We start from the raw sequence: 27,124 nt of genomic DNA on the forward strand, positions 1-27,124 counted from the left end.
TCCGCTGAAGCTGTAGGTACTCTGTCCTTTTGGAAAGCATGCTGCTCTGCGCTAAATCTCAGGCAGTTAAGAGATGAGAAAGTCCTGGAAACTTACTTAACACTCATGTGACAGCCGGTTCTGTATAGCAGCAAGAATATCGCCTGTGTGAAGGCATTGCCTCTCCTGCTGTATTAGTTACAGATCCAATAATCTGCCCCTGTGAAACTAGGTTTGGAGATCAGTAGTGAATTGTTTAGTAATGTTTATGGGAGCTCTTTAAAATATATTTGCAATGTATAAAACACTTTGATATATAGAAGCTCACATTCTAATAAGATTACATTAAGTATCCTAATAAGATCAAGGCTTGAAATTATGTTTTTCCGGATTTGAGTGATATAAATTAATTTTAGTTTAAACCAGTGTCAGTGTTCTTAGATGTTCATTATAAATACTCTGTTTGCAGTTTGTGTGGGTCTGCATTTAAATAAAAAAATTCAATTCTCCTATTAACACAAGAAGCATTTTCTCTTCCTCTCCTTCCAGTATGCTGCAGCTACAGATTATCAAGGCAATGCTGTAGTTATTAAATTCAACCAGTAAATTATATAGAGAACAACAGTGGCTGATCACTGAACTCTGGTGGCACTGGCCTTTCACTTCTCATTTAAGTCTAGCCTACTATATAAAATGAATTCATTATTGTCAATTTAGATCCCTTGTGGAGGCTAATCCACATCACAAAGCCATTCTACACAAAAGTGAATTCTCTTCAGGAAGACCTTACAAGTACGTGCAAACTAAAATATGCAGGAAACTTCCAGTACAGACTAAATTGGTTGTTACTTACAATAACAGACTGACCAGGGTGAAATGTTGGATTAGTTAAAAAAGAACCCCATGGTCATAGTTCTGCTATGATTTTTGTTGGTTTATCCATTCTAATTTTTATGTTATTGCTAATTCTGATTTCTCTATAATCTATTGCACAAAAGTATGGATCTAAAGGACTAACTCCATCTTTAGGTCTTGTGGTTTTCAGTGTTAAAATTTCGTGCATAACGTCAGGGGAGAAGCTTGGCTAGTTTCAGCATCATGGTACTCCTCTTCTCCTTTAATGGTCTGGTTGGAGATATCTTTTGGACTCAGGTAAATTGTCTTCCAGGTGGGCCATACTGAGTAAAGATATTAGCTGGTTTACAACCAAGTACATGTACATATATAACTAAATTGTTTGGTTATAATCACCCTTCCAGGTATGCCACCTGCTATATCAGACTGATACCTAAGGTGGTATTCAAGAACCTTGAATTCCTTGCAGCTATGGCCAAGGGAGGGGTTTGGGTTTTTTTAGTGTATTAGCATTTTAGTACACTAGCATTTCTGTCAGTGTTTCTATCAGATTTAATTATTTAAATATAAAATATTGTATTAAATTTCTTGTTTAGATGTTTAATATTGTACTACTTAAAGTACACAACAGTTCAGAAAATGAGGAGGAACAAGAAAGCGTAATTGGCACTGATGGGTGGCTAGCATTAAGTGTGAGCTCCCCATCAAGAGCCAGTCTTAACATCAGCTCTCAAAACCTGTGATGTGGCTGTTTTTGTTTATTTCACTATTTATCTAAAATATAAGTATTTTTGAGAAGATAAAATTTTAGAATTGAGTGGCTATTTTTATTTCTTGCTACCTTTTAATTCACAGAAAGGTAAAGCTATCTGCTATTAGCGAAATTTACCTTACTGAACCTGATAACATTTCAAGTGCAGAATACAAAAAGCGTAACAACTCTAGAGAAGATCTGTTCCAGTTTTATGCTTAAATGCTGAAGTTTTATGTGCAGTATAATAGCAGGGAAGTGTTGATTCATTGCACTTACCAACGACTGCCTAAGATTTCCCTCTGTCCTGTCCAAATACAGCTGAGTATGTTTTTGTGGATGCCTCAGCATAAGAAAGACCCATGCATTTCACTGTCCATTTGGCACGAAGCAGTAGATACAGTGTAAAATTAATTCTGTACTTGAATTTCTCCAGAGTGTCAGGCATGGATCGTGTCAAATTCTTTACTACTTTGTTTGCTTAAAGACTTTATCCTGAGCTATAGAGCAAGAATAGTAATGACCTTCAAACTCAGTTTTCCAATATTCAATTTACACTGTAAGCTAGAAAATCCGCTTCAATTTCTTGAATCCACCTGACTCATTATCAAGTAAACAATTTGTGGTAAATTTTTTGTGAATTTATTATTGTTTCTTTTGAAAAATGTTTCTCTTACCATGTGCAAGTAATAGTTTAATTCATATTCTTTCATTATAAGAGGCTAAGAATGTTAGCATTTGTGTCTCTATAAACATATTTAAAATTTCAGGGAGAGTTTAAATATTTATGAAAATATAAAAGGTAACTTAAAAATAATATGTTTGTCTTGGAAACTTGTGGCCAGAACTTATCTGCACACAAATTACTTTTGGGAAAAGAGAGGAGCGTTCTTACAGTCAGTTTTAATATTTTTAATGGTTTTCACATTTTACTTTGCAGATTATATAAAGCCTTCAAATATTAATATATATTCAAGATTAGGGATTTATAGGCTTCTTCCGTTTATCATACATTGCTTGTCCGTGAAATTTTCATGGTCTTCTGATTCTTCTGAACCGTAGTTACTGTGCATGCAGATAGACAGCTGATGCTACTGCTAACTTTTCATCGCATAAATAAGTGAAAGTCTTGGCCCAAAGATAGCAAAAGCCATTCACTTCTTTAAAATAGCCTACAATTGGAAGGCATATATGCTGCAGGAAAAAACGCATTTTTTCTAATGGTTTCAATTGCATGGTTATTGATGTTCTGATATTGGAAGCACTCTGACTTTAAGTATTTGCCTTTGTCACATATATTTATTTTTCTGAGATCTTTAGCTTCTTTTTGAAACAAGCTCAGTATTTCATGTGGATAGTGTATCTGGCTATAGATAATATATCTGAAAAAGTCGTAGTGGTGGAATTATTTCGTTATTACATAATTTGGGAGGAGTTGTTTTTAAAGAATATCTCTGGTTTATTTATGTCATTTAACTGTTGATCTAGTATTTATGTAAAGAAAGAATTTAAATTTATTCATTACTCTTCCTTTCAGAAGTGCATTGGACATGATTGAACTGTGTTCCTCTATCCTAAAAGTAATGAGGCTTCTTTGTGATTTTGCACTGACACTTTGGAAAAGACTCAATTTATATTCTACCCTTTCTTATATTGCAGTGTGATACAGAGCATTACAGATGGAGACCTTTCATATCAGAAAACTATCAATAGAAAAGGTGGATATTCTTGAAACTAATGTTACCTTACTTTCCGTATTTGGACTATTTCTTCAGTGCTTGTAAGTCAAGGCTAGTTATTCTGATATGGTGCTTCTTCCTTTAAACATAGAGAGATTTTTTTCCCGAAGTAAATACTTAATAGCTATCCCGCATGGAAAATATTCAAGGGTTTCAAGGAATAGCTGTAGCAATTGCAGGAGAAGTGTATAAATTACCATCTCTTTTGGTTTTTTTTCCCCTCTCAGTACAACTCTTACTATAATTAGCCAGCATTTAACAGCAAATGTTTGCTTTGGTTAAATTATTCAGAACATTTATTTTACTTGTCAAAGGTTAGATCAGGTTGTTGTTTGAACTGGTAATTAAATGCAGCCTAATACACTGTCATATTTATATGCACTATCAGCCCTGTTTCCTCCTTATTCTGTATAATTTTGTAATGTTCAGGGTTGACATTTAGACTTCCAACTCAAATCCTGTTTTCTTGTAAAGCTAAGATTTTACTTCTGTGTTTCATTGTACATATGTACGCTTAAGAAAATAAGGATTAGGATTGTTTGGAATATCATAGCTACAGACTTCGTTGTCATAAAATAAGTGAAGGCCCTTTGAATATTTTTATTTGCATATTTCAATAAGTCATTACACAGCATCTGGTGTATATTAATTATTTTTCAGAGATGAAGGTAAGGTGTACAAGTGCAGACCTCTTCTTTACTAATTGAATACCTGCAAGTCACAGTAACATGAAGTATATTTAAATTAGATTCCCAAATCTTTACCAGAAATATGCATAATACTGAAATATAGAAAGGTTCTTAAAATAATTACATAGTTGACTCAGATGAGCAAACAAAATTAAAAAGTATTAAGGTCAGGACTTCTCATGAATCCAGAGCAGTGGCCTTTGTAGATGTACATTAGAGCACTGAGGCTGGCTATCCAGCCTAATAAAATCAATGGGAGTTTTAGAGGAGCCAGAATTCAGTCTTCTGTAGTCTCTCATGACAAGTTCAGAAACTATTTTTCACACACTTATATTACACAGTCGTTTAATTGAATTGTCATATATATAATGTGTCCATTCCTTTTTTATTTCAGCTATGTATGTTTATTTTCTCAGTCAAATTTGAAGAAAGAATGAATTATAGGGATTTTTTAAAAACTTTTATGCTCATAGGCCTAATATTGCCCAATGCCTATGAAAGGAAGAATGTTGCTGTCCAGTTACAAAAGAAAGAAGCACAAAAGTGGATCATCAACATTTCAGCAATCTTGTTTTTTCCTACCATGTGTAGACAAGTATTCCTGCCTTCTTCAGTGCATTTGTGTTGCAGCTTTCTCTTCATGCGACTAACGTAATGATACGTATACATGTCAACCTACCTTATTTCTCACCATTTCTAAAACATTTTTGAAAAATCCTACCTATTGTACTTAATGTGTTGAAAGTGCAGTTTTGAAAGTCTCACAGTTCTGTCAAATCAGAACTGCGCTGATTCATAGCCTTGTTAAGAAACAATTCAGACTTGATGGTAGTGAAATCCTAATTTATCCACTGTCATGGTGATCCCCCAGACTGTGTTAGGTGGTTGCAAAAGCTGAATAGGAATATGGGCAAAACATATAGGCACTATCTTAAAAGCCAAAATCCACACCTTAGTTCCTGCACATGTGATCTCAGAGTAGCAGAATTGATTTTTATTTTTACCTTTTCCTCCCCATAACCCTATTTTGTAATAAAACCGTCATAGGCCACCATGGGCCACAAGGTAGAAAGATACAGTAAAAATAGAGTTAAAAGTGAAGTGTATTCTTGATTATAATTATAGCATAACACTAAAGAAACTCGATGTATGGTGTTCAATTTGTTATTTTGCAGCTTGTTAAATTTTCATACTTCATGGTTGTAGGAGGTAGCTAAAAACAAGAGAATATTCTGTGCTCTTACAGAAATTGTTTTGACCTCTAGGTAAAGTACATTTATTTGTGTATACATCATCTGAACTGTGAGCTATTTTGATTGATGTAGTAGATTGCATATACATATGGCATACACAGAGGACCTAGGTTAGGGCAAAGTTCTGGGCTTTTTCATGATGGACTATCTAAATATAAACTAGAATCAAAATGACTAAATTGATTTTAAGTTGTAAAGAACTGCCATTACAGGTGTGTAAGTCTTGGGATGGATATGACAGACTGTGTGTGACTTTAATTAGGAAAACTGGTCTTAAGTTATATAATTGCTATATTAAAATTTAAGTATTCACACACTGGTTTGTGCCACAACTAGTATTGATGGGAATGAAAACTGGTGCAGTTGTTTCAGATGGTATCTTTAAGGCCATTGATAGTATGAATCAGAAGAAGAGTTTTGACAGCATGGCACATAAGCATGAAAACAGGTGTTTGTAGGAAATAATAAGTTTAAAAATTTAACATGTAATGTTAGGGTGTGGATAAGGTCTAAAGCATTTCATCCATGAACTGGGGAGTTTGGTGGTACTTCAATCATAAAAGAAACAACCTGACAAAACAAAAAACTCTGTTCTTTTCCTGCATGTGTCTCATGATCATTCCTACTGGCTTTGAGAAAAAGAATGCAAACAGTTTTAGTTAAAATATTCTTTAATCCTCTCTGTTAGCTTTTAAAAGCCAAACTGTGTGTATGTCTTTGGAAGGTGAGACATTTCTTCATCTGCTGTTTCTGACATCAGTGTAGTGAAAGAGCTCCACTAAATACAGAAGCAATCTTGAATTTAAAGGAGGTGAGGAAATATTCTTTCTAGCAGGCTAACTTCATATAGATACACTAGATGACATTTTTTAGAAATAAATCTTTATGTTAAAAATACCATATTCAGTTACTTGAATGGATGAGGGGAGTCTTATGTGGCGTTCTTTGGGAAAAAGCAAGCTGACTTGGAGTAGCATAGTGAAGGAGTGATCTTCTGACTTTCTAAATAATTTCATTTCAATTATCTTTTATGATTTGGCTTTCATTTCTGATAAGACACTGTCAAAACCGCTAAACCAAAAATGACGGATAATGTTGAAGTTATCTGGGTTTGTTGTATTCAGTGATTTGCTTATAAATGTCGCTGCTAAAACAGAACAGGATTTCCCTGAAATCCTGAAAGCGAAGAACAAGAACTTCCCAAACACAAGGAGTTTGGATGAGTAGGCAGAGGATCTGATGCCTGCCTGAGAAATCCTTAAGCTTCAAGCCTTCCTGGCAACAGGTGGAATTGCAATATGTGTTTGACAGAGAATAGTCATCTCAGCTAGGCAATCTCTTGTCTGTCGCCTCTCCTTTGAAGAAAGATCTGTCCCCTCGGTCAGCTTTTTCCTCCTTTTCCATCAGGAAGCTAACAACACCTGCTACTGCCATCTTATGTCTTCCTTTTAGGAGAAAAAGAAAGATGAATAATACATGACAGACCAAAATTTCAAAAGTAACTACTAATCTTAGGTACCCCAAGATGCACAGCCTTACTATTAAGTACGACAGAAAAGTGAGAACAGGTCACACCTATGTTCTATATGCTTGGTTTCTTTCCATTTACTTCTGGATTCTCACTTCATTCTTCTTAATACATTAAGTGATCCATAACCTGGCCACTGTTAGGTCACTTCTCTACCTGAACTAAGTCACTTCTCTACCTCAACTATTACCAGAAACACAACAACATAGCAAAAAGAATATTTTTCTAGGCCTTTGCATGTGACCAGTTTAAGAATGAGATCATACAATCTACAGCAGGAAAAAAAACTTGAAAGCTACCTTTTCAAAAATTGATATTTCATGTGTTTGGAGAGAAAGAAAATAATAAAATTGGTCAGAAGAACAGAGGAAAAAAAAAAAAAAAAGAGTTGGAAACAAGTATGTGAAAACAGATGTTTTGTCCAGGAGGATTCAGAGTCTTAATGCTATCATGATTTGTATGTTATATATTCTTAAAAAGTCATACTGGACCATCTAACACAGACAAGAAAAATGTCTGCAAAGGCTTTCTAAAAACAATAGGGAAAATTTAATCAAGGAGGTTTCTAACCATGTCTTATTTACATCTGTTATATTTTTTTAATAAAATGGGCTTAAAAGCTTAGCCTCAAAGGTGTTGCAAGCTTTCTGTAAAGTATAATGACAGCTGTTGTTCCAGTATAATTCTTCAGATTTGTTTACTGTTTTGTGGGATTTCCATTTGCTTTTTGTTGGTTGCATACAACAAAACTTGGTATTCAGACAACACTGGGTGATTCAGTCATGCCGTAGTGGCTGGTGAATTAGAGACAGCACTCAACTAAGCCTAACGTATTTAGGAGCTGTCAATCTGTTGATTACCTATTAAAAATCAAAAAGCTTTAGGGAATCTGCCTGTTCTGCTCTCATTCCCCAGAGCTGAAGAGCATATACAGCTCTCAGGGCAACTGATCCCTTAGCTTACTACTGATCTTGTCTAAGATCTCGCCCTGCTACTTATGTGTTGTCTAAGAATGACATGCAAAACCTAGCTTTTGCTCTTTGCTGTGTAGTGTGTGCCGACCCACTTCTAAAGCAAAATAAACCCAGGACTTAGGGTAAAGAAAATAGAACTTGTTGGTGACAGATGTTTCTGGTAAGACAAATCTACTGCCAAACCAAAAAGCCCTTTTAACTCATAAGTTGCAACTCACTTTTATTAATATTTCCCCCTTTAAACAGTATATTTTATCCTTATTTCTAAATTAATATTAATTTATGTTATGGATTCGTATTGTTACTGTAAATTTTACATTTTAAATTTTTTACATTTCTAAAGTTCTGCAAAATTGATTTTTTTTTTTTTTTATAGCCAGACTTTTGTTCCTCTAAAACCTTGCAAAGTACTGCTTTCCTACTTGCTGTTTAAGACCTGCATCTGTTTCAGGTTTTGAGGCGGTACAGCCAGTTCGTGTTTGATGTACCATGCTGCTGGTACTGGTGACTTCTATGCCTGTGCTTTACATGCTCTGGCAAGGAGCAGGGACTGTGCAGAAAATATTTTAGGAGGAATAAATGCCTCTAAGTAACAGTGCATTATAAAAATCATTATGCTACAGTGGCCTTGCCTGCCCAGCTTCTCTGTGTCTGAAGACTTCAGCGAGACCGCTTGTTCCCTTGACAGTTTGATGTGCATGTACAGGAAAGCACAGAACATTTCATCCAGCTGCTCCGTTTGTATGGAAAATATGAGAGTGGGAAGGGATAGGAAAATAAGTTGTAACAGATAACACTGTATTAAGAGATCAAATTATTAAAGAGGGAAGAGTGTTGCACTATAATTTTCTCCCATTTATAGTATTACTAACCTTGGCAGGAATTAGTACTTAGAGTTCCTGAACACCAGAAACAAGAGAGATGGAGCAGGATGTGCTGAGCAGCAGAGTTCACTGTCTACAAAAGGAAGAACCTGCCTTGTCATCTTTTTAGTAGCATGGAATACAGTGGTACGTTCCTACTTAAAACAAAACAAAACAAAACAAAACAAAAAAAACCACCAACAAGTAAAATCTTACTCATAGCACTAGTGATGTCTTGGTATGGAGTGCTTTCATGCAGTCAACTGCCCGCTAAGGTTAAGTTTCATCTATACCTTGTGTTTCCAAGTGTTAGGGGGTTCCTTTGCTTGAGGTATTTTGTTTTATTTCATTTTATTTAGGTACTGCTGTTTGAAATTCACCACATCCTAGGTATGAATAAATATTCTACAAAAATACTGAGCCCCTAGAGTGGCTCCTAGGCACTCTGCTTTTGTTACTCCTGATGTGGCAAGGCTGAAAAGCAATGTGAGCAGGCAGTACATGACATGAATATGGTGCTTTTTATGGAGTATGTCTTGAGACTGAGCATTTGGGTGTAAGAAGAAGCATTCATGGCTTTTAGACATACTCAAGTAAGCCACCGCTCCTGTTGGCAGAAGTAATGGGAAAGTCTTCCAATTTGCATTCATTGCACTGCAGCTGAATTAAATTTCAGATAGCACCTTGTCTTTGCTTTCTTCTTGCACCCAGTTTTCCTCTGCAACTATGCCTACTTGAATTCACTCATAAGGATTGGATCACATAGGTGAATATGGGTTATGGTTCTTCATGTTATGTAGAAACTTCATTGTAAGATACAAAACAAATTCTGTCTCAGTCTGCTCCTTTGAAAGTGCCTATGAAATTGCCCCTTTTCGTTAGCAAGTGGGGCTTACACCAACTTTCTTTGTACCTCAGCATGAGACCATGGTGCTTTAGCATCTGCATATCTAGAAGAGGAAACTTAGAAGAGAAATAGTTGATGTAAATGCCTCTGTGCATGCATGAACATGCTGGTGTTTCTATAAAAATTCTGTCAACCCCTGTAGGAAACTGTTTTCTAAAAATAGTGAAAGAATAAAGGCTGAATCCTAGATTAATTGCTTACTACTTTAAAGCTGTGATATCCTAGAAACTTATTTCATTGAATACACTTTTAGTGTCTAAGCTAGTTACTATCATTTTGGGTAAGGCTGCAGGCTAAGCTGCCATTTTTTTCCAGTTCACTGTTTTGATGATTTCTTTCAGTCTTGACGTTCTTTGGCCCTTTGAGTTACACATGTATTACTAAAACATAAAGTGCATAGCATAGTGCCTGTGTGTTCTTGAAAGTAAAACTCTTAAATACTTAAAAGCCGTCATTTCCATACCATAAACAGCAGTAAACTACTTTAATCTCTTAACTATCTTTGGAAGGACAAAACTTTAATTTAAATTATGTTGAATTGTTTTGTAACCAGATAGATAAAATATATTCTGAAATAAAGTAAGCAAAGTATTTCTTTCATTTAATGGGTTTCCAATTGTTTGAATCGTTTTAATATGAATAGGGTTTTCAGCACTTTTAGATTATTGTAAGAAAAGGGAGTAGCTTCATAGTTGAATGATGTAAAGATTTGAAATCTTACTGCATTTTTCCTTTCCTTCCCTTCCATCTTCCTTTCACTAAAGTAAAACATCAAGTTTCTTTCAGTCTTACACCATAGATTATAGTTTCTAGGCTCTTAATTGGTCTTTTTGCTCTTCTCCAAACTGGAGCAGCTGGTTATTGTCCTGTGCTATCTGTCTAAAGATGGCTATGCTATTGTGGCTCAGGCCTTACTGGTATCAGATGATGGAAGGAGATTTACAGATCTCATTTTTATCAACTTGTTTTGGCTATTTTGAGGTAATACAATATTGTTGACTCACTTTCAAATTATGATTCACTTGCCCATATCCTTTCCATCACAACTGCTTCATAACTAGTTGCTCTTCATTTTGTATTTTTGTAGTTGATTATTCTAACCAAGTGCAAGGTCTTAACTGGTCTTGGTTAAAATTTACTGTTTTGGCAGGATAGCTTCAACCCAAATGAGTCGACTGACCTGGTTTCATGTAGATGCTTGTGTCAGTAGTGGGAAAGTGGCAGAGGGGTAACAATGATCAGTCAGGAGGAAGAGGAGAAGGAAAGGACTACCTGCTTTGACAAGAGTATCAATTAAGTCAAAATTACTGCATGAAATAACCTTAAACTGACTTGTATGTGATGATTTGAAAAGAACTGATTTACCTAGTTCTCTAATCTTTTCTTTCTCTGAGCAAACCCACATATTGTTTAAATGGTGCTATATGTGTTAGCCATCTGATTTGCAACTAAATCTTAGCGAAGCAGAAAACACTTCACATCCCTTGTCATCTTTGATAACTCTCCCTCTCCTTTAAATAACAGACCAAATCTTTTCATTGTTCTCTTCTACTTACTAGTGTGTGCATATGTGTATCCTTACATGATACATAATGTTCTTTTCTTGTTTCTGGTGTTCCTTGTTAATTATGTCATATTTGTTCTTTGCCTTTCTGATTTGTGCTATAACTTTGTGCTTTTATATACTCAACCTGGGTTATATGACCTAATTTTTACTTTGCGTGCTTCCTCCTTATGCTTAGGTTCATTGAAGTTTGTGGTTTAGCGAAGTTCATGTCATTGCCTTTTCTGTCCCTCCTCTGCATCAGGATAACCTACAATATAATTTAAGAGAGCTGTCTTGAAGAATTGGCCAACTTACCTGAATTTCTGTTTCTGGTTTTGTTTCTTGGCTGAAAATTGAAACTTGCTTTGTTGAAATCTTGTTCCTTTTATTATAATGCTTTTTCGTCTCCTTCCTTTCCTAAGAGTCATGAACTTTGTCCTGCTAAGACCACTTTCATTTGAACTTTTCATCTTTCTGTTTTAAGCTGATCCATACTTGTGTACAACTCAGTTTAATCCAGTAACCTACCTGTCTGCTTTTTTCTCCTCCTACTTTAAAACAAAATGCAAACCAATTAAATAAAAATTCCCTTTCACCAGTATATTCCAAGAACTTACTGGACAGCCAGTGTCTAGCTAGATTCCTTTTCCAACGTATGTCTTCTATCAGTATTGTAGTCTTCTCTCTCACCATCTTTTGTTATCCCAATTTTCAACCTTCTCCTACTTTCTCGATTTCCGAGTAAGCGCAGGTAACCTCTGTTTACAAGGCAGCACTCTCACTTTTTTGACTGACATATTCTTTCTGAGTAAATAATACTCTTCTATTACTATTCTAGTAATGTGATTTATTTCATCAAATCTTACTTGTTTTGCCAATTAAGTTATAACTTTGATCATGTGTGAGGACTACCAGTTCCTCTTGTTTATCCCCTATACTACCACTGTTAGTAAATGGACTGCTACTGTGTTAGAAGATTGGGCTACTGCCTCCACTTTACCCTTCAAGGATTCTTTTATAAATAATTGTACCAGCCATAGCTGTAGCCACTGTCAGGAACACTGTTATTTGTACATGCTTGTGGGGTTAGTCATCGGTCCCTTAAAAAAATCTGCCATATAAAACTCCTCAAAAGGCCAACAAACCTCTTCTTAGAGATGCTGTTCCACTTCATGACAGTGCTACCACAGCGGCCATGCTGTTCCTTGGAGCAGCCCCCAACCAGAGAAACCAAACCTTGCCATGCCACCTCCCCTTCACCTCCATGGGGAACCTTTCTCCATTTGAGTCCTCAGTTGAAAGGAAGTATGGTAAAAACATGGCAATATAACAGTTTCACATCTGCTGTTAAACAGCTAGATCCTGGGGGTGGGAGGAATGTTCAGGGCAGGGGCTACGTTTAGCTGTTGACTTTGGATCTTTTTTGGTTTTGCTGGTATTTCTTGTTTGAAATCAATGTTAGACCAAAGTTGTGTTCTCTTAACAGTCTCATTGTGGAGCTGTCACATAAGCTTGCATTAAAAATAGGTATAGTTTTGTGCTGAGGATGTGGGATTAGGGGTTTTTTTTTAGGAAATTCAAACTGCAAAATTGAGACAGGCTTTGGCTATTGTATCTTTTTTTTTTTTTTTTTTTTTTTTTTTTTGAGATGAGGCCATACTGAACACATAACTGTAGTATTGGGAATTTAAGATGGTTGATGCTGTTTATGCTTTCATTGTCACCATTTTCAATGCAGAAGAGAGAAATTGTTTCAACATAAATGTCAAATGTCACTATTCATAGTGTTAGACCTAGGGAACCATTGTTGACAAGGTTGGTAGGAGGCTGTGGGCATTGAATATAGCAATCAACATTACATAAGGATTTCTATCGTCTCTGCTTTATTCAAGTTTTTCTTCCCTAGTCAAACTAGTGTATTGTACAGAATCATGTAACCTCAAGAAAACTCTAATCTAGCAACTGCATGAACTAGGTCTCCCTGCTTGTAACAAATATGTGGAAGATTTCCTACCTTCCAATTTAACAGAATATAAAGTGTTTACTTATGAAAAAGTTTTGTGTTTGTTTTTTTTTTTTTTTTAAACTCCTAGCATAAAAAAGTTTTTTAACTATCATGTGAATTACCAAGAGAATACATTGTCATGGTCCCAGGCTATTTGTGTTGTTTCTTATCCCTGACACTTTAATTCACTACTGAATTTATACTTTGCATGTTTAAGTACTGGTAAGACATGAAAGTTGTAGGGTTAAATCTGTAGACGGTGCTTTAGCGCTCCTATGATAATTGTTCTTAGGTATGTATTCCTTCACTGTGGCTCTTGAGACAACTATTTAATAGACAACATTTGAATAATACAAATGTGCGGTTGGTAAAAATGGATTAGGGTTTCAGGGTGGTACCAATGGGTGATATTTAATATTGGATGACATGTATTAAGACAAATGCTTTTATATATAATTTATTTGGCATTGTAAATGCATTTATCTTGTGAGATACAGACCCCCTGTTGCCACATGAAGTATTCTGGAAAGGTTTGGAGTAAATAAATAATAAAACCACTTTGATATACAATCTAACAATATTAAATATTAAGACTTTCACATGATTGATTTTAATACTTAATTAACTTATTTAAAGTCCAATGTAACTCTGTTTTTGTATTAAAGATCAGACAGGCAGAAGTTTAAATGGAGGAAATGTTATTAAATGGGACAAAATTAATTGCATTTCATGATCACCAGACTCACTGGCTGTTAACCTGTCCATCAGTGACATGATATTGTTTGTTTTGTTCCGGACCCCAGCTGACGTTAATGTTAATCTGCTCTACCATGTCAGTCCATTTTTATGTTTGCATCATTCTATTTTAATGGTACATAATCTGATACATTTTATAAAAGAAAACAGACTTGCTTTATGCTATCCAAAGTTTGTCAAATTGTGCACTTCTGAGTTAGTAACTGTTCCTTTTAAGGCATGTTTCTTCAGTGGGTGGTAGCCACCTGTGGAAGTGGCTGAGTAGAAACCTGAGCTAGTTTTAAACTGGTGTGTATGTCAGGAGGGGGTTGTTTGGGTTTGGTGTGGTTTTGTTGTTTGGGTTTTTTTTGTTTTTTGGAGGCACTTGAACTAGTATCTTCTGTATGTAAATGGAGGTGGTGGTAGTAAAGGGCTCAAGTGATGGAGAGCGGAAGAGCTCAGTGCTATGAGATAGATGGTCCATGTGGCCTGAGTAAAAATCACTCCCAGAGCAAAGAATAAAGCAGTGAATATTATGGGTTGGAACAAAATTTTCAGAAATGCCAATTAATTAATGTCTTAGTAAAAAGTATCCAGCTTGAAACATACCAGATGATCCTCGTTTACCAAAGTTCATGCTTAGGACTGTCTCCTACTCAGCCCTCTGTTCAGAGAAAGGATGACTTTAGGAGGAATAATTTAAGGTCCGGGAGCTTTGGCCAGTGAAAGAAAACCCAGGGTCTGGAACTGTTTCTAGATTATTTGCAAGTCATCTGTACTTCATTGCTTTAAATAAACACAATGCATGTTTATTCTCCTAATACTCAATTCCTTGTCTGCTTTAAAATGTTTTCACATTCTGGAGAATCCTCACTTCTGTGTGCTAACATGCTTGATTACTTCATAAGCTGCAAATGAGGGGCAGAGTTGTGAACCCTCATAACATGATGCTGTCAAACTTAACAAAACATGCATAAGACCATTACCGCATCAGACATTTGCTTTTAGTCAGGTCATTTTAATCAATTTGACTTCACAGGGCAGCTAATTTATCACTTAGCTAAACAAGTATTTCCTCTACTTGTCATCAATTTAAGTAATTAAAATGGTAAACTTTGCTATATGGCATGAAATAAAGGCCCAAAGATAATTTGGAGAAGGTGCTTGATACAGTCTAATAGAATGAATGCAAAGTATTATTTAAATACTTTGATATGCTTCAGTAGTTTTCAGAAATGTCATATTCTGGTAGCTTTGCTGGTACTGATATAAACTGATTTTTATTTTTAGCATATCCAAGATTAAAAAGCATTGTTCAGCTTCTTCCTCGATCTTAGTGGGTTCTCTTTTGTCCTTTCTTTAAGCATAAAATGTTCTGCTTTTTTGCTTGATCGTTCGTGGGTAAGAGGATGTCAGAGAGCATGAGTGGGGCAAGTGGCTGCAATTTGTGCTGTTCTTCTGCCCTGGTCCTAAGTACCTCCTCAAGCCTGCAATTCCTCTCCTTTCGTTTTCACCACTCAGGGAGGAAAGAGGGGAAATGGATGTTGTAAAAGCTCAGAATTGCCTAATTCTTTTTCACCGACTCAGTTACACCTTCAAAATATCCTTTGTGAGACTGATTATATTTTCTAATTGTGCCCAAACAGTATGAATACTCTTCACATCTTAAACATTAATTTTGATATGTTTGGTGTGTTTTGTAGTTTGAATAAATAATTTTTAAAAGTCTATATAAACGATTAATTCCCTTAAATGATTAAGGGAAACATTTTACATGAGGTGGTTTTAGGGTTTTTTTTAACTGAAATAATTTAGTAACTATTTTTGAAACAATGCTTGTTATCCATAAACTGCTCCTTTGGATACTGAATATATGTATTCAGTGTCTGTTGTAAGTGAAGAGGTAAATGAATGTCTTATGACTTGAAATAAGGTACAGTATTCATGTTTAACTGTGCTATGTTTTGTTTTTGAAATACTGATTTTAAATTTATTGAAATTTTTGAGATTAGGGTAGTCTTGCCACTTGCTCTCATGGTAGTGAATAGTCTCACTGCTAAAAGAACTCTATGAAGTTCTTTTTACTTTGAACTTTTCATCTTCTAACTGAACATTCATTATAATCAGTTTATTATACGAACATTTATTATAATCTTATTACAGATGACTCTGCTGTTTTGTACAGTTCTGGTTATAGCAGTATACTTTTATGTTTGTGTAATACATGTTTTTGCCATGTTTTGCCCAACTCCAGTCCAGATGTGACTGATGCTTCATTGGCAGTTCAGCTAATGATAGAAGCATATCTCACTTAGACTTTTATTTTTGTCTTTATTTCTAGCTAGGTAGATATGACCTATGCATATGAATGGAAGATGAAGCATGGCTGAGTTGAGGCTGTTGCCACTGACAGTCTGGTGAAGAAGTGGGTTTCATTGTGAATGTTTTAAATGTTATTTTTTTTAAGCATTCCAAACTTACAGGTTTGTATACAGGAAGAATGGCAACGCTGATGAAGTCATGACTGTGTAAGAAAGACTAATTTATGGCAAGAGGTGGTAGAAATAATATCACATGTTAGAGCAGCTAATACAGAAGGCAAAAAAATTGTAAACTCTCAGGTGCACAAACCTCCTCATGTCTAAAAAAGAAGCAGCAGGCTTCAAAGCTAAGTACTCACTGAGAACAAGAAAAGTTCTCTGAATTAGAATGGGTATGTTAAATCAGACTATCTAATACAACAAGTAGCTTATCCCTGCTGTGTAGAAAGAGGTTGTTAGTAAGGTAAATGTTAGTAAACATCAGTTAAGTTTTTCCTAATGGAAACAGGTTGGTACTTTATCACCGATGGAATGTGGAGGAGGTCATGGGGAGAAAGGATGATGTGGTATAAGCAAGTACCTCCACAGAGTCCCTTTAATACCCAGTGGAGTTCTGTGTTGGAGTCCATAAGCCTATCTTTTGAGGGATTTTTGAACTCCATTGAGAACCTGGGCTGAGAGGTCACAGACGTGCTGACAAGCTGCCTTCACTGGAAAGAGGACTGGATTCGCTCCACGTGCGCTGGTCGGTGAGGAGCAGACCTGTGATGCTGTCCTCGGTGGCACGTGAGGGCTCCCCCTGCTCGTGTACTTAAGGAGAGTAGCCAGACAAGGAGCCTTATATGCCTGTCTTTTCCTTGGGCTCATGGGTGGATTAGTGTCTCTTTTCATTCCCCTAACTAGATAAATGTTTCATACGCAGCCTTAATTATTTTTTCATGTATATTAAAGAATAGTTGAACTCCCAGTGCTGGGAAGGGTGCCTGCTCTTTGGGTTTTTTAGCCCTTCATCTTTGGAGGGAAAAAAAAAGTAGGAAGAGATAAAAGAGTCACTTTTAGCTTTGACTGAGATGTTAGGGTTTAACTAGATAGCCAGTATTGAGTCTTGTAATTCAATCTAATAATTGAGTTTCAGATTTTTATAACATTTTTATTGTTTCACATTGAGAATGTTTTTAAATTGCATCTTATTTAATATGAACAATATCTTATAGGCCATTACAAATCAAGCACAAACCTGTAAAGCATTAATCTGTCTCAGAGTAAGATCCCAGGTGTAATCATAATTGTTTAATAGTTCTCTTTGCTCTTTGTTAGAAGAGCTGAAAAGAACTTAAGTATAAAACTGTAAAGAAAATTGCTTGGACTAAGGAGTGACAAGACTAATAGGTAGTGATATTTTTTTTAACACTAATCAAATGTATCCGTAAACAAACACAAGTAACTGATTAAATCACTGTGCAAGTATCAAAAGTAAATCTATTCAGCTGTTTAAACCTGCTCTAACCGTCTGTAAAGTAAATTATGGCTCTTATATGTTGTAAAGGCATGGCATTTGGGGAGTACTTAAAAAAAGAGAAGGTGGATACAGAACAGAAGAATATAGAAGAACAAACTTACTAGAGCTAATTTCATACCATGTTACAGATGTAAGACAGTGTAAGTCGGAAGCATATGGTATCTTAACTAAGTTGTGGCTGCTAAAACTACAAAGGCTGGTAAGGTCATTTTGTGCCTGGTTGTCAGTTTGAAAGGCACCTCGGGGTTGTGCCTCGGTCAGATCATGTAGCAATGCCTGAAGGACCATAAAAATAAAGTGTTAAATTCTGACAGCACAGTTTGAAATAACCTTGTAATTTTTGCGAAGACAAAATCAACGGATCAGTGGAAAGGTAATTACAATGGTATAGCAAAAGGAACAAGAGCAGCAACTAAAATTCCAGCAGGAGAAAATTATAAACATCTCTTTCTGCAAAGTTGTTGGTTGTTTGGGTTTTTCTTAAGTGGTTAAAAATGTTTTGTTTTGTTTTGTTTTGTTTTGTTTTGTTTTTAACCTAAATTCTTGCAAGTTTTTCATTTATTTATTTAAGGTATCAGATAGTTATAAACATTTCTCTATATTATGTAGTCATAAGACTGCAGGTAAACATTGAAATGTTATTTAAGTGGCTAGCAAGTTTATAAATGTTTTTCTCTGAGTTACCATTCATGCATTTTTCATTATTATGGTTTATAAATTACATAGGAAACTCATGATGTGTACTTGCATTCATAATACGTTTTGTTGAGCTAGTACAAAGAGTTGTTCAAGGCAATTCTGTGTTTTAGTGGTGTGTTTTATCGTATGATTATAATAATTTGACATAAAGGTGTACCACTGCAAAAGCTGGCAGTCCTACCTTCCCTCAGTTCTTGGTTTCATGTTCCCAAGAAGTTCAATGTTCTTTTCTAGCTAAAAAGTAGTGAGAGATGATGGCGCAATCATTTCAGCACCACACTAGCACAGGTGCTGGGGCAAATAAATGACAAAACCCTCAGGGTATACAGCTGAGAAAGCATCCTTTCGGAAACAGTCTGGGTGCATTGGTTTGAAGGAAATGCCTAACAGTGGCCTAACTAGCTTTTTTATTATTTAGTATATTTTTTTTTCACATAACTTAGTAGGAAAAAGAAGCAGGTGAATAGTCTATAAAACTAGAAAGGTCTTAAGAATCCCAGTCCCCCTTCATTTATTGACAGTAAACCGGAGGTATAAAGCATATGTAGTCAATGTCATGCCTTGTAAGAACCAAAGGAAAACCATAATTGAAGTGATTTCCAAATCGATAATATACCAGTCCTGAAAGTGTAGGTGCATGCCTCTTTGTGTTTGTATATTTCTTTTTAAAAATAATTTTCTTGGAGTTAGAAAGTTATGGTACTTGTAAACTAAGCAGTTACAGTACGTGATATTTAAAACTCAGCTGGCAGTTGTTGGTAGCTACTTAGTGTGCTTGGGCAAATCAAACCTATTTGGCTGGCATAGTTCTTTGGTACTGCAAGTTAATAAATTGCTGTACAGTGACCAAAATGCAGTCTTGACAAATGTACTCTTGCACTGCTAAAGCACTCGCAAGGTCGTTTTCCCTTCTTATAGCTCTGACCATAACACCCTCTGCTTTTCACCCTTTTATTGGCATCCTCTTACTCGTTGCAGCCAGTATTACCTTCCAACACTCCTCCCATGAACTTCTAACATAGTTCTTGTTCGCTTCCATGATAGTGATGTGAATGCCATTCAGCAGCCTGTGATGATGAACCCGCCTCACTTCCTGGGTTTTCGATTTTGTGCTTTCTTCCCTTTTGCCCCTCATTTTTGGAAGAACTTCTTCATGAATATTCACTAGCTAGCAGACTGTGTTTCTTCAAATGTTTCCCTAACACCATCTTTCTAAAAAGCTAATATAAATCTTGATAAAACTGAAATCAGCCACCATACCAGTCAGCATTATCTCATTCTCTCTTTTTGCATGTGTTTGCATCCCTCTCTCTCTTATCTTATACTTGACCTATGATTTCTGAAAAAGAAGTGGCTAAAAGGAAGTTTTTCTAGGATAAGAGGTTCTGAGTCCAGAAGAGTGATTATGATGGGTCTCACATCAGCTTTGCTCTATAATCTTCATCATCCCCAAGGACTAGCATCAGTTCTCCCGGGAATCAGACTGAAAGATGAGTTGGGGAAGCTGGAAAAAGGAAGGAAAGAGGCTCCTGCCCCACTTTACAGTCTGTCAAAACCACACTTGGACTTTCACTTGGAGTGTGAGAGTTGGAGGTACTATAACAATTCTTTTGGACTCCAAATAATAAAACATTTGAATGGAAACACTATTGTTCTGCTGTTAGACATCTAATGGTGATGTTATGCCTGGAAAATAAGGAAAGGTTTTAAGCATTTTTGCTATTGACTTGTGTGATTGAAAAATAGCTAAAGAAACACTGAAGAGTTTGTTTCTCTGTTTTTTTCCTCCAGATAAATACCCTTCAGTTGGATTTACTATTGCCAATATGTATCATTCTGTGTCTGAAACCAGTCACCCTTTGCAAACAGAGGAACAAGAAATAGGCATTGATCCCTTGCAGAGTTATTTGAACAAGCCAGGGGAAGGTGAGCTTTGTTTTTCTGTACTTTTTTGACTTTATACCTAGAAACCTCATATAAGTGTGTCACGATAACTGTACCTGTCATAATTTGTTTAATTCTCTCAATGAAGTTGAACAGGGCAACTTAAAGAACATTTCACAGAGTATATGTAGAACACTCTGACACTAATGAAAACCACGAAAAGTCAACTTTCAATTACAGACAGAAACATTAGCCAAATGTTTAATGCGCTGTCATCCTTTTTTAATCATAAGCCAAACACTCACTTCAGCATAAGAATATTGAAATGCAGCATGGCTTTGTGTTACTTTCTCAAGCAAGGGCTCATACACTGCTTTGGTTTTAGGGATTTTTTTCTGTTTTCCTTTTTCTTTAATTCTTCAATAAAGTTCAGTTTGTTATTTTCGATGAGATTATGCAAATAAAAAGGGCTGATTTTCCTTTTTTTGTTTGACTCAGCACCTATATTCTTACTTAAAAAACCAAAAAACAAAAACCAAACAACCAACCTGAAAGTTGAGGTAGAATGAACAGGCTCTAAAGGTAGAAATTACTGTGTAACCCAAAGTAAATTAATTAAATGCAGTATTTGGAAGACTCTAATGAACAGTGAGAACAAACTGCTTGCATAATGCAGTGTGTCTGTGTTGCTTGTCTTTTCTACTTATTTGCTAGTAGTGACAGTATGGTTGGTTCGAAGAAAGTGATAAGCTTAATGAGAAAGCTCGTCCTTGTCATGAAAACATTCCTCAAGTACTCAGTTATACACAGTGGCACCTTAACTACCTGTAATTTTCCAGTCATTGAACACATAGAATCATAGAATCATTTAGGTTGGAAAAGACCCTTAAGATCATTGAGTCCAACCGTTAACCTAGCACTGCCAACTCCACCACTAAACCATGTCCCTAAGTGCCAGGCCTACACATCTTTTAAATACCTCCAGGGATGGGGACTGAACCACTTCCCTGGGCAGCCTGTTCCAGTGCTTCGCAACACTTCCAGTGAAGAAATTTTTCCTAATATCTAATCTAAACCTCCCGGGCTCAACTGTACCAGGAGGGCAAAATAAAAAATGTATTTTAAGTTACAGAGTTGAAACAACTTTGTCACATTTCCTAAGTCCCTCACCCAGATCAACTACTCTATCTGCATGTATCTGTCTATAAATCTTCTGTTTACTAGTGCTTATTAAAAAACCTATGTCAAGTTTTGCTTAGTCAGGTTTATTACTTCAGTTTATAAGGAGCTGACGCTTTGCTTTAAAATATATTGGTAAAAATTCATTGTCCCTTTGAGCTATTTTTTTTTCTTTTTTTCTTCATTGGTTTATAAAGCTTTTTCAATGTTAGAAAATGAGAATGAACATCTAGGGGGAAGTATTTTAAAACCTGACGATTAAATGAAATAGCTTTTCTAGGTCAGCATTCCTCCTCTATTATATTTGACATCTTAACGATATGGAGCCATTTTAGTTTGATAAACTAAATGCATTTTTTTACATATTTTTAGAAACTTGGAAATAATCTTTTCCAATAACCTAAAATAATAACCATTTTCCAGAGGAAATATAGCTTGCTTCTAGTCTTCCCCAATCAAGAAAAAGACAAGCATTTTCTTCTGATTTTTTTTCCTTAAAAAAATGCTGGTAATTCTCTCAACTCTGTTTCAAGAAAAAAACAAGATTTTTACCCTGTTAAAAAACCACTGTAAATTAATTTTACCCTTTATTGTGCCCAGAAGCAATTAGTTACCTTGACTGAAAAGGTTTCTCATTTTTATCCCAACCTTAACATTTCTATGACATACAAAGTTATTAGTATTGAATTGATGTTTAAAAGTGCCATTAATTCATTTACCCCAAATGTTCATTAACAATGTAAATGTATGCTGATGTTCTATGAGACAAGGAAGTGACTAATGACTCTTCGCACTAACAACACTTAAAATGAATAGAAACTTTAGATAGCTAATCTTGAAGTAATCAAGACCCTCATTCAGCTTGGCATCTCTGTATGCTCTAAAACAGCTGTCAACTGTTAAAAATATATACACAACACACACATACGCACATGCGAAGATAAAGATATGTAAATACATGGTTCCCCAAGTCATAAAGGTTACCAACTATGGTACATTTTTTATGTTCTGTCTATGTAAATATTTTATATAAAGCATCCATTTCATCTTCATAGGTTTTTTTACTATGAAACACATACTGCATTTTAATTTGAAACTTTATATATCCAAAATAAGTCTTTGAAGTTTTAATATTTCATTTTTAAAAGAGCACATGCTTAGATGGTGTTAGGTTTTGGGGCATCAAAGTATACAATCATTCCCATCCATGCAGCCTGTCCATCATTGTCTTCACAGAAGTAGTTCAAGACAAGGTTTTTCAACTCGGCCTCAAGTTTCAGGCGCGATACAGAATCACTTGGTGAAAATCTGTATCTTCAAGTCTTCTGTGTCATGTATCATAGAAATTTGCAACAGAGGTGTCCATCAGTCTGAGATGTTCTATGCAATATTGTAGAATATCAGGACACCTGAATTGTTTTTTGAAGCTGTGCTGACTACTTAAAGTATTACCTTGGAGGCAAAGTGATAGAAGTCTTCACTGAGATGAGGTAATAAAAATAAAGCACATTGCTGATAAGGATGCTGAAAATAAATATTTAATCATAGAGCTAGTCAGATTTGTTAATCTACATGAAATACTGTATTTTTAGTATGCGCAACTGATACCAAAACTTGATGGAGAACCAGGAGATGTCATGTCCAGCTGGAGTTTTGAAATTCTCTCACAAGGCATTTTCATAAAATGAAAGAAATTTCAGAAATACATGGATTGCTGTTAAGTATAGCTGGTTGGAAAACTACATGCATAGACTACTTTTTGTTCATTTGCTGTCAGCTTGGAAGGATTTATTGGATGGGATTCCAGAAGTACGTGGATTGAGTCTGTAGTACTCAGTGCTTTTATTAAAATCTCACTGAAGGTATAGAGAGAAAACATGGTTTGTTTGGGACAGGGCTGTTAGCACCATGGAGGGCAGACATACAATTCAAAGTATTCTTGATTTTGGAGAAGTGGCCTGAGAAGAATAAGACATGGTTCACTAGGAACAGCTGCAAGGTTTAATGTTGCAAATGCTAGGCAGGAGACAATTACCTAGCTGAACAAATAGAAGTAGAGCATAACAGATGAGGTTAGTATCATTTGAAGAAAGATCTGGGTGTTCATAGCACTCCAAATTTTATGTAACTGAGGAACTTTGAATCTTGAGTTATGACGAGTCATGAGAGTGTGCTTGTTTGCAAGTTTACAAAATTCAGGATAGGCTGTTAACTGATTGAGAGTCAAGATCTGTTTTCTGTCTCTTTAAAATATTAAAAAAAACCAGATAAGATAGTATTTCAGTCTTTTCCTCATGGTTGATTTGGCCTATGTTATTTTCCTTGTGTCTGATTTTCTTTTCAAGATAGAAAGATGTGCATTGCATATATAGACTTATATATGCTTTTTTAAATAGGATTTTTAATAGTTGGTAAGAAATTTGTGGCAGGGATTCTCACTTTTGCAATCTGATATGTCACATGGAAGATTTTAGTTCTTTTAAGAAATTTTAATTTTGGATTATATCTTCTGGATCTGGTTGTATTGTAATTTACATGCATGTATGTATATGTGCATTGTTACGTTTTCTTTTGACTGTAGTAAGTTGATGGTATCTTGCTACATTTTCTGTTCTAAAAATCTTCATGATATTGTCCATTTTATTCTAACAATATTTTTGAATGATTCTGACTGAAGTAGAGATCTTTATCAGAGCAACTGATAAACTTTTTTTGTCAACTTTTTTTGCCTCCAGGAGAGGCTTTATAAACCCTGAATATATGAAGAGAAATTTCAGAAACTTTGCTCTTCTACCTCCTCACTGTGTATTGCATCTGACAAACTATTTTGTTCATTTCCAAATGCTTGAGGTTTATATTACATTGAAACGGGATAACTAGGTTAACTGTTTCTGAGCTGCTGTAAATTTTTACTCAGCGTTCACTGAATTCTGACACAAGTTTTGAAGAGCATAGTAGGTAGTATTCCCATTTCATTGATGTAATGAGAAAGTTGATCCTCTAAGGACAAACTGGAACAATGCATTTAATACTCTTCAATTTAATTTGCTCAATATCACAATTAATACAATTAAGGTCACTTGAAATGAAACTATTAACGAATTGGGTAATTTACTTTAACAATGTCAGTGTGTTCTCACAATTACATTTGCTTTAATTAGTGTACAAGCTATTATTTAATAGCATACTTCACATAGAAAAATGTAATGTGTTCTTTGTTCTTAATAAAAGAAAAGGGGAAACGTTTAATGGGTCTGAGTGGTTTGGATTTGGAGTTTGGGGGCTATATTTCATATCTAAAGGCTAGAGTTGGTGATGAGGACAGAGAAGGCTGATGTAGCTGGAAGGACAGAGATAACTACTGGAGTGTGTGACTGAAATTAATCCAGTAGAGATAGATCAGTTGCCCACCTCATACTTACTTGCCATTGCATCCCTCCTGATTCTCAAGGCTGCCATGAAAAAATATGAGAGATGGTAAGAGAACATTCATATTTCCATTTTGACCATATTCTGTGTGTTTCCGTTGCTCGTCTTTGGAAAATTTTGCTGTTCTGGTATTAACCTCGTAACCCTGATACCATGTAGAACTATACCTTATGTGTAGTTTGAGATACCAGGTTTATATCAGTGCTATACAGAAAACATGTAGAAGACAGAGGGAAATGAATTAATAAGGTAAATACCACCTTCTCAGGACCCATGTGCTATCAAATAACTTCCCCAAATCTTAAGTGTAATTCACGTGGGACTATGTTGGTCTTGGGTACATCCTTTCACATTCATTGCAGGGTTAAGTGAATTTTTGCTGTCAGAAAATTGTATTATTTCCTAATCAGTCAGGAGCTATTCAGTATTATGAGTTGGGGTTTTTTGCCCTTACAACCCCCTTCAGTCAGGGAGACAACGCTAATGCAGATTGCCCTGTATGGCATTTATCCATCTCTGTTTTTAGAGATCCGTGATTACCTTTAAAAGAAACAACCACAGAGGTCTAGACTTCTCTGTGTGAGAAGTACATTCCTAGGTAAAAGCAACTGAGAATGCAAATATAGTGAGTTCTTGAAGCCTTATTACTTTCATGTCAAATATTTTTCAATAGTATATTGTATGACGTCACGTGTGCCACGTAATGTGTGTTCTTTCATCTTCTCTCCAGAGAGGAACGTGTACATGAAGTATAGCATTGTGTTTTTAAGAGTGCTTTTAAATACGCATGCTACTTTGTGTTTTCATTAAAAAGACAAGATTGAAACAGAGAACCTCTTTCCATTATACTGGCAGCAGGAGAAGCTGAGGGTTGTGATTGTTCTTAACCTCTTTGGGATTTCATGGTATGGTTTGCACCAGGCCCTGAGAATGCCCTGTGTCCTTCATTGGCGCGTTTTACCCTTCAGGCGGAAAGCTTCAGTGTGCCCCACCAGCACAGTTGTTGCTAGTGGTCCTCCTTCAAAACCCTTGTGCTTCTCCTCCTGGGCTTGGCTTTGCTGTTAAAGGCACAGGTATGCTAGAGGAGAAAGAGCTGTCTTCAGTCCAATTCACTTCATATTGGATGAATAAAAGCAAGAATGGTTTTTACATCTTCAAACGCCATATGCTAACATAACAAGCATTTTAATATTCATTTATTAATAATAACTACCGCTTAGCTTGCTTTTAATTGAGCAGCAACAGGATTGTAGTGACAAAGGCTATTGGAGCAACACAGTATGTCTTGAGCTAACTCAGCCTGTCACTAGCTCCTTCCCTACAACTCTTCATTTTCGCTTCTCTTTTCTGTATTAGAAATACATTGTTATTAAGAGATCAGTTAACAGAGAAGCTATGCATGTTTAAAAATACATATATTTAATATAAAGTTAGTTGAACATAGCCAGCACGCAGTACATTTTTTCCTTTAAAGACAGTATCTGTATGGGTGTTCCCATGCCCTCAGAAATTTGCCAGTTGTGGGCGCTTTGGTTTCGGTGCCTTGCTGCAAATTCATATTTAGAAACTGCAGGAGTATTTTAAATTACTTCAGCTGTGGGAGCGAATGTGAGTAGCTGACACAGTCTTGTGTGTTACTGGCTTCCAGAGTTGGATTTTCCTCTCTAGAATTGGTAGCTCCGTTTTTTTTGGAGGCTTCATGTGAGTTGCACATTACATTAATTCCAGTTTGGCGGTTATATTGTAGCATGGGTAACTAGCACAAACATCATGTAGGGAAGTTGCTTTCAGTGGTTGATAAGGCAGATATTAGAGAAGACCTTTTGGACAGCAATGTCTGTTGATCTAAAAGAAATCTAAAATGTTAATTTTGAAAGTTCTACTCTAAATTGGTGTATGAAAATAAGACCGTTCTCACTAATGACATTGGCACACTACCTTGGTTCAGTCATCTCAGCTGGGAGTTTCCAGTTCTTTCCAAATACGGCCCTGCCCTAATACTGGCATAAATCACTTGACAGCCTCATGTAATTCTTCTAATAACTCCTTGTGACCCTACTTTGGGAAAAGCTGATTTCTTTTTCTTTCCCTAGCTATTCCCAAATCCAGGTTAAAGCTCAACTAGTTGGCTCTCGTCGCGCTTCCTAGTATAGCTGTAGTATAATACATGTGGTAAAAAAGGAAATGATGCAAGTTGAATGAAAAAGAAGAATTTTTTTACTAAATTTTACTTGCTTAGAGGAGCTTAAAATACCAAGCAGAAATTTCC

At 35.7% G+C, this 27,124-nt stretch overlaps 1 protein-coding gene across 10 annotated transcripts in view; it reads left to right on the top strand.

Annotated features, from left to right (window-relative positions):
* The window catches only part of TBC1D5 (TBC1 domain family member 5), a 318,020-nt gene that overhangs the window by 107,313 nt on the left and 183,583 nt on the right, over positions 1–27,124 (top strand). For 8 of the 10 annotated variants that reach the window (XM_087771855.1, XM_087771860.1, XM_087771874.1 and 5 more), the window contains one exon: positions 20,155–20,289. In XM_087771855.1, coding sequence (XP_087627981.1) covers positions 20,155–20,289 — 135 coding nt within the window. Of the gene's footprint in view, positions 1–3,284; positions 3,304–19,817; positions 19,957–20,154; positions 20,290–27,124 lie in introns of those variants that run through there. The other 2 variants (XM_087771842.1, XM_087771866.1) reach the window with 2 other exon arrangements.

The sequence above is a fragment of the Nipponia nippon genome, unplaced genomic scaffold (genome assembly GCF_047370975.1).
Source record: "Nipponia nippon isolate SJK-2023a ecotype South Korea unplaced genomic scaffold, ASM4737097v1 scaffold_1, whole genome shotgun sequence".
NCBI classification, from domain to species: domain Eukaryota; kingdom Metazoa; phylum Chordata; class Aves; order Pelecaniformes; family Threskiornithidae; genus Nipponia; species Nipponia nippon.